This window comes from Echinops telfairi, unplaced genomic scaffold (assembly GCF_000313985.2).
Source record: "Echinops telfairi isolate 266 unplaced genomic scaffold, ASM31398v2 ScPeMD7_23;HRSCAF=83, whole genome shotgun sequence".
Classification (NCBI taxonomy): domain Eukaryota; kingdom Metazoa; phylum Chordata; class Mammalia; order Afrosoricida; family Tenrecidae; genus Echinops; species Echinops telfairi.
The window spans coordinates 88868617-88877218 of NW_022103920.1; the positions used below are offsets into that span (position 1 = coordinate 88868617).

Genomic DNA, 8602 nt, shown 5'->3' on the forward strand with positions numbered 1-8602 from the left:
GCAGTTAACTATAAGATCCTCCTACTTCCATTGAAGAGAAGACATGCCTCATCACGTTGAAAGACAGTAGGTATCATAAGCCTTCAGAAAACAAAAGATCGGGATACACTGAGAAGTGGGGAGGCGCGAGTTTAGGGCACGAGCCGGAGCTCGAGCCCTATCCCCTATCCTTTGGGGTGTTTGACACTTTCTCGTGAAGGCAGCTGACTCTAGCCACAGTGTTTTCAGTTGCCGCACAACGTGAAAGTTAGACACTGAATAAGGAAAACCGAAGAAGAATCAATGCATTTGAATTGTGGCGCTGGCGGAGATTATTGAACGTACCTCGGACTGCCCAAAGAACAAACAAATCTGTCTTGGAAGCAGTACAACCAGAGTGCTCCTTCGAGGCAAGGAGGATGAGATCTTGACTCATGTCCTCTAGCCCTGTCATCGGGAGAGACCCCAGTCCTTGGAGAAGGACATCATGCTTGGTAACATAGTGGGGCAGTGACACAGAGAAAGGCCCTCAACAAGATGGGTTGACCCAGGGGTGCATCCAGGGGCTCAAACGGAAGAAGAGTTGTGAGGACGGTCAGGACCAGGAGCCGGTGGTGTTCCGTCCTGTTGTCCATGGGGTCGCTGAGTCAAAGGCAACTCTGAGAGACTTAATGGCAACAACCACAACACAGAGGACGCTTAGTGGTGCAGCACGGTCCACCCAACTCCCTCTGACCCTTCCCGATCCTCAACCGCACTTGCCATGCACTCAGCCCTGACTCCACTCAAGACGACCCTCTGTGTTTCAGAGGAGAACAGCGCTAATGTTTGTGGCTGATTTTTTTTCCCCCTCCAAAGTAGACTGCCAGATCTTTATTCCAATGTGCCTTTGGGTGGACTTGAAATGCCAACCTTTCAGTTCATAGCACCACCCAGGGACTTCCAATTGTACTCTCTACTTTTCCCCCTTCCACTAGGGTGATAACTGGCAAGGTCAGCTTGGCCAGCGCCTGGTACCTGAGATGCTGGTATCAGAAAGAGTCAGTCCCATGATTTCTCAGGACTGTCAAGACAACCGGAACCAAACAGTAGGAGCCCCGCTGAGGAAGTGAGCAGGCCCTTGGCCCCAGCTAGGAGATTCTCACACCTGAGTTCATCACCTGGGTCAGGGGGACGGTTGTGCCCCAGGATCCGTCCCGATTCACAAGCTAACCCAGTCCATGAAGTGGAGGGCTCAAAGGGATGCTTGCATCCAAACCACGGAAGAGATTTCCTAGTCTCTGGGCTCTGAGCCCTCAAAACCTCCTTTAGCTGGCGCCCCTTGTGTACGAAGCTCTGAGATCTGAAGCTGCTTCTTACCCAGACTCCACCGGCTGCTGTCCTTCTCCGCTCTCCCGTATTGCCAGAAGGGAGACGCGTCTCCTGCTGCCGTTTCTGGTTCCAACAGGCGTTTGTGAACCTGGAAGGATGCCTCTCTCGGCTCTCAGAGCTGGCTGAATCACTCAGTTCTGAGCAGGCAGGAAGTTCTCCCTTAAGGGCAGCTGGTCACCTTGGGGTATGGGACGGGGAGACTGTACCTTTTCTCAGCTATAACTATATTGGCCTGGTTAAAAAAAATATTTTAAGGTGTATTCTTTTATTTCCAGATACTTCCTTGCTGTTTGTTCAGATGGGGTGAGTAGGGACCCTACTCAGTGTATTTTAGGCCGCAGTCCTGCGCGCAGACCCAGGGAATGAAAGTTCTCCCCAATTCACTTGTGTGCCCCAGGCAGAGAAGGCAGATGGCTATCTACCGTGGGCAAACTTTTGCCTATGCACCAAACCAAAGAAATCAAACTCTCTGACATTGAGTCGAAGCGGCCTCCTAGCACAAAGGTCTTCTTCCCCCTGCCCTTCAGGGAAGGGCACGAACAGGTGCTCTGACCACCTGCTGAGACTGCACCAGGGGCACCTCCTTCGCTCCCCTGAGGCTCAACGCTGGAGTGCAGGAGACTGTGGCCCAAACCTCGCAGCCTTGACTTAAGTCCAGAAAGCCTCTGGCGAGGGAGGTAAGACAACGTCAGCTCAGAAGCTGGGTAGCTGAAACTAAGCCGCCTCCCTGACCCCCCAAGGCTACAGACTCCGGCCTGAAAAGGAGGACCCAGTCTTGCTTCACCCAGCCTGGGCCCAGCAATCACTTTCTTATCTGCGGTTAAGAGGTGTGGGGTGTGGCGTGTGGGCGGTGTCCAGAGCTGGGCTGGGCAGCCCTTACCAACAGCCTTGCAGGACCCTGGCCCCAGGGCGCCCACTATGGGTAGGGGATGGGCCATGCAGTCTGTGCCCCACCAGGAAAAGGCGCCGCGGGAGGAGCCGCCTTCATTCTCCGCTGGTTGGGCCAGCGCTGTCTGGGCACAGCGGTGGCAGGGACACCAGCGGGCAGCTTCCATCTCAACGACCATCTGAGGGCCCTCTCTGTTCCGTGACCACTGCATCCATCTTCTGAAGCCCTCACCAACCTTCTCAGATGTCCTTCCTTCTCCCCCTTGGAGACAAACCTGCGCTAGAGAAGGCCACTTGAGTGACGTCATTGCTGCCTTGATTTTATTCTAGAAGGGTCCCAGTCCTTTTGAGAATTAGCTCCCCGAACCCTGCGAAATTAGGTTTTATGCCGCCTTTTGTCAAGAAACTTAAGCACACAGAGTTTAGCCACTAATCGGCCAGACTTATTTAAAAGGCACAAGTAAAACCTTCCATTTTTAACACCTACTCTGGTGTTTGCTGGAAATGTGCCACCGAATTTAGGCTGGAGTTGAAGGTTATCAGGATTTGTGATTACTTCCCCTCGGGTGTTTAACCCTCACGGGCTCCTCTTCTTTGACTTAAGATACTTACAAAAAAAAATCTTGCAAATGGTTGGTTCATTTTGTTTAACAAATTTGTTTTATCTTTGTATGACTTGGAGATCCAGAAATATTTCTGGGTTGGGGAGGGGAGAGCGTTGAAGACAGAAGCAGCTGTGTACCAGGAAATTATAAGCATCATGCAAAATATCACAGCTAATAGATGTCCTTTATGAGTGGAAATATCTACGTTTAATTGCGTTTAAAAATATGGGGTGGAAAAACACAATTATACATTGTGATAACACACCTTTACAGATAATTTCTGTACAATACAAAACAAGTGCTGAATTTTTTTTCTTTATGATTGAAATAATTGTTGCAAAATTATGACACCACCTACCCAAATATTATGTTGCCCCATCTGCAAATACTTGAAGAGGAATAGTTACCAATTGGATGCATTTAGATTGGTCCTTGATAAAGAGAAAATTGCATAGCATTTTATATTGTTGCACCAACCTCAAATGCACCTTCCACTATCATTGTCAGCCTAGTGACACTCTTGATATTTTAGAAATTTCAGTCCTTCAGAGATACATAATATATAATTCCTAATAATTATAAACACATCATTTTATTCATCTGATTTTCATAACATGCAATTTTATAATTACTATACAACCAAAATAGACATTGAAATCTGCTATGTGCATGTCTTTATCCAACAGTATATTTTTAGACATGCTGTTCCAACAAATTCAGTGAATTAAAAAACAAAATAAAACAAGGTGGGGGTGAGGGGTGGGGGCAGGAGCGGAATATCCTTCCAGTAGAAACAGAATCACAGTGTTTTACAGACAAAAAGGAAAGGAACAGAAGTTCTCATACGAAAAAGATTTATTATTACATAAAAAAATTCTCACAATAGTTGTAACGCACTTCAGAAACTAGGAAACACCTTAGATCGAGTTGTGCCAATTACTCAGCCCACAAGCATCTGCCTTGTCTTAATTAGACGGGGGCAGGGGGGGGGGAGAGGTGAATGACCACTGTTTATTTTCATTTTCCTCATTAATTATGAAAAACTGCATTTAATTCATCTTGCATGGTGAGAGATTGGCTGCGCAGATGTAAGTCGTAAGGGAAGTGGCTGTCGGTCGGCAACCTGAACATGGCGCCCTGCCCAAGGGGACCCCTGGGCGGCACTGCACAGTAATGCATGCCGTAATTGTAATTTTTGCCATAGTCCAAGGTTTCTTCTTGCTTCAGGGAAAATATCCCATTATAGTTAATTGGGGGAGGACTTAAGGGACCTTCAAACTGAGGGCTGGCACACTCGGGGGAAGTGCTCTCATAGAAGGATTCATACGCACTGCAATAATTGTAGGGCTTCATGGACTTGGAATTATCAAGAGTTCCGTGCCCTGGCGGGGTGGCGAGCTCGGGGCTGTGGTAGGGTGGGTAGAAAGTAGAGTAGGGCGACCTGGGGTGGTGCGCAGCCTCCCCACCCTGACCCATCAGGAAGCTCCTGGCGTTGAGCTGCAAGCAGCCTGCCACCAAGTTTGTCGTTGGCTGGGAAAGACCTTTGCATAAGTTTTGGACAAACGTGAGCAGATCGGGTCTCTTGCCGATTCTCAGGATCTCAGAAAGTGCCCAGATGTAGTTTTTGGCTAGGCGTAACGTTTCTATTTTGGAGAGTTTTTGCGTTTTGGAGTAACAGGGGACCACTTTGCGCAGATTGTCCAGAGCGTCGTTGAGGCCGTGCATCCGGTTCCTCTCGCGCGCGTTCGCTTCCTGCCTCCGGAACTTGACTCTCTCCAGCCGGAGCTTGGTGGTCTTTTTTTTCCTCAGACCCCTTCTCCGGGGCAACCCGTTTTCATCTTCTTCTTCTCTATCTTCCTCCTCCTCTTCTTTCTCAGTTTCCTCTCCGGGGGCCCTTTTGATGTTCTTTCCTCGAAGGACAATCTGTTTGGAAAAGCTCTCTGGTTTCTTAATTTGCTTCGGGTCCTCACATTCTCTCGAAAACTTTCTGCACATCTGCGAGTCTGGCATTGCCACGGACTCATCAAACGGTAGCGTTAACATGGTCTCTAAGCTTAAATTACCTGAAAAAATGCCAGCACAACATTGAAAGCGTTTTCATTTGGAAAGTTTATACATTTAAAACAGACTTAATGACATAATCATAAGAATTCAAAAGCACATGATAAAGATTGATTGCGGGGCTAATTTTTATACTGTAAATATAATTTGGGTGTGTGCAGACTAGCAATTACCAACACATTGATACATGCACCAGGATTAATTTATACAGGCACATGATCAAAAGAAAATAAAACCCGAAGCATTTGCTCTAATAGCCCCACCGTCTCTATTTCTCTTTGATTTTTAAACTGGCTCTTAAAATACAGAAAGGACCACGGAGTCCAAGCAAATGCAAAGCATGATATAGCAATGCAGAATTTCATTAATTCCAATTCCCCCGAGCACAAAATGAGGAGAGAAACCAGTTTTTAAAATGAAAAGTGCTCTCTCTCTATTAGCTGACAAATTAGTGTTTTGTTTGGGGGTTCTATTTTGCTTCAGAAAAAAAACCCTTAACTTCATTTGCAGTCTCACACAACTGTGAATTTAGATAAGTGACAATGGGGATATACACGTTAAAAAACAAACAAAAGAAAACACATTAATCAGAGCCCGTTTTAAAACGGATTCATGTCTAATGAGTAACGAGTTATGTAAAAGAGCACGTTTTTCCCAGCCTTGAAAAAGAAAAGGGGATTAAGTTCACTTGAAATCAACTCCATAAATAAATTTTTAAAAAATTAAAAATCACTGGCAGGTTTTCATTATTCCTTTTTTTTTTCAATTTCAAGAAAATGTTGAGACTGCTTTTGCATTTAAAATTCTCTGAATGTCAATTGTCTGTTTACTGCTTTTCAAATCACTCTGAACAAAAACCACTCTCCGAGCGTTTTTGTTCTACGAGCCACAGAAGTCTCCCTCTAGCTAATATCTGACGGGAACGGTCCAAGGATTCTGACTGCAGTTGTGCACGTGTGTTCAGAATCCCGAATGAAAGGGGAAAATAATTTGTGTTTCAAAGGCATTTTCTAAATTTTGGTTTTCATTTGGTGAAACAGCAAGTATTTTCCTTTAAAGTCTTCCAACAAACAGGCACAGCAAAACAGAGACTTTTCAATTTAACAATCTCCAGTCCCCCCTCTCCCTGCACACACACACACACACACACACACACACACACACGTCTTAGTAACGTCCACATACTTTCAGTGTTACATAATAGCAATGAAAGTATGTGATAATTGTTGCACCCTAAGAATGACAGAGGATGAGAAGTTAGAGATGGCAGAGCACATATCAATACTACAAGACAGTGACACTGTATCTTTAAATACTTGCATGCAAAGCCAGCATCAATTGAAGTATATCTTTATTTATATTACCTTAGGTTTTAATTTCATTCAATAATCAGTTCTCATTTTGGGTCTTCCAAATCTTTTCAGGCTGTGTGTCGCATCGTCTCCTGGAGTCTCTAGATCTGTGTATATCTGCACTATCTCATTGATCTCTAAAAAGTGACATTGATGCCAACTGCCAGAGCTGGTACCCATGCCATCTGCTAGTGACGTCACAGGGCAGAGAGAACCATGTGATCCTCTCTCTTGGGACCTTCATTCTGCACTGATCATCTGGCATCCCTGTAAGTGGGTACCAGCATTCATGTATCAACACAGAAGGTTAGGCTGATAGGGAAAAATCTGTACCAGCATTTCCCCTACAGTCGTGCCGTTCTCCTGGAGCTGCTCGGCTTCACTGGCACGCTGTGGAAAGAGCTGTGCTAGTGCTCAGGTGCGCCCTGCCAACGGTGCCACTATTAGGTAGTGGTTAATATTCCGTTCATTTACAAGGTGGGCTTTTGTGTGGGAGCCAGAGCTTTTTGTTGTTGTTGTTGTTGTTGTTGTTGTTGCTGTGGATATTATCTTGTAAAGTTCACCATCCCATTCCTGCACCTGGGTACCCAGGCAAAGAAGCTGGAATCAGGAGACTGGTCTACAAGATGCTTAACCAAACTAAAATCCCCGTAAGCAAACAGAGGTCAGCAAAGGTCTCCTTCTGCCCTTATTTTTGTTTCATGGCATGTAACTTATGAGTGTGTGTCTGTGTGTTCTCTTATTAACAGAGAAGACTTCTGCGCTTCTTAGGCATTTAGAATAAAGGCACGGTTTCTCCATCTGGGCTCTGTGGAAGGCAGTCTCAGATGTTCGCCTGTCTACACTGGCTCACTCGCTTGTGTCTGTTCGCAACTTTCCCCAGGTATCCTTAAATAAATACTTGTATGTTTATGTAATGTATACAGTGATAAATGTTACATACGTGTATCTACCTTGCTATAAGGTACAGAGATGCTAGGAGTCCCTTGTGTCCTCTATCCAAAGTCACTAACTTCCCACATTTATCGTCCCCTCTCTCTTACCAAACATTGGCTTGTTTGTGCCTTCTCATTTCATTTCAGACACAATCAACATAAAAAATCATCACCGAGGACTCTCTCTCTCTGGCATTCTGCTGAGTTATTTAATCAAAGATTAGCTTGCTTGTTTTTCTGTTTGTTTGCTTGGTTTTGGCTGTTTCTTTTCAAGCTTTCAGATTTTTTTTCCTCTTAAAAATCTTCTTGATTTTGTTTGTTTGTTTGTTTCATCTCTTGACCAACATCACTTTATCTATTTTCTGTTTCTTCTATCCTTGCTCAATGGCTTTTGCCTGTCAGGGTTATTTCTTATTTATCTTTCTTACTCCCACTCCTCCCCACTTTCCTTCCACGGTGTGGAAACAGGGAAGCAAACGGGCCAAGCCTTGCAAGTAAGAGAAACTCGGCAGGCAGGGACACACTCCACCGTCTTCTTCTTTCCGGGGCTCCCCTGAGATGCCTTCTCTGCCACACCCCCAAGAAAGGGACATTTTATTTCACGGGTGCCTGTCAGGTAAGTGAAAAATGGACCTTAAAAAAAAAAAGTTTCAAAATAAAGACAAACACAACCTGTCTGACAACTGTGAAATCTCACTGAAGTGAGTGAGTCTGCTTTGGGTATTGAAGTCGTCCCTGGCAAAGCATTTCCCCTCATAAAGCACATTTTTTAAAAAAAGGTTAGAATTCTGCTGCCTTTTAAAGCACTTCAGGGCCTTAAATTGGCATCGGGGTCTTCAGAGGAAATTAAACGTTGCTCATCTTTCCCCTCCCCGCAGAAAGTGACTGGTCTCCGCCTGGCCAGTTCACGATGAGAAATCGGAGGTTGGCGAGCAGAACCATGTTAGGTCAAACAGGGCAGCTGTTGTCAAAGTACAGATTTAAAATAAAACAAGCTACACCATCCATACGGGGAAATGGCTTATGGTTTGTTTGTTTGTTTTCAATTTTGAAATACCAACGCCATTGTAGAGTGGGCTGCCTAGAGAGCGGATCACTGGTAATGAGCCCCTGGAGAATGTTCCAGGGAGGCTTGGGTTCAAAACCACACAAGCTTTGTAGGAACATGGAGCAGTTCTCCAGCGAGGCCAGGTGCAGAATTGTGTTTGTTCCCAGGCATGGTTTACTTTTTCAATGCAAAGGAGAAGCATCAGACTGAAGAAGCACACAGCAGCCAGCCCTCCGTCGGTTCTGCACCATGCACCAGAGAGTGGCCTGGCAGAGTCTTCGTGAGCTTCCCTGTAGGACAGGGCATTACAAACTGGAACTCCGAGTCCAGAAGAGCTGACAGGAGGTGCTAGTAGGAAATGAG

General features: G+C 45.6%; 1 protein-coding gene across 1 annotated transcript; it reads right to left on the reverse strand.

Annotated features, from left to right (window-relative positions):
• Positions 1-3680: 3680 nt before the first annotated feature.
• On the reverse strand, positions 3681-6412 carry NEUROD6 (neuronal differentiation 6). The gene is made up of 2 exons (XM_004702761.2): positions 6269-6412; positions 3681-4906 (listed from the first exon to the last, which is right to left on the reverse strand). Exon 2 carries the CDS (start codon positions 4884-4886, stop codon positions 3873-3875), a length of 1014 nt encoding a protein of 337 aa, XP_004702818.1. The 5' UTR covers positions 4887-4906; positions 6269-6412; the 3' UTR covers positions 3681-3872.
• Positions 6413-8602: the final 2190 nt, after the last annotated feature.

Excerpts from the sequence above, each read along its gene's own strand:
- NEUROD6 (XM_004702761.2), bottom strand. The coding sequence starts at position 4,886 with ATGTTAACGCTACCGTTTGATGAGTCCGTGGCAATGCCAGACTCGCAG.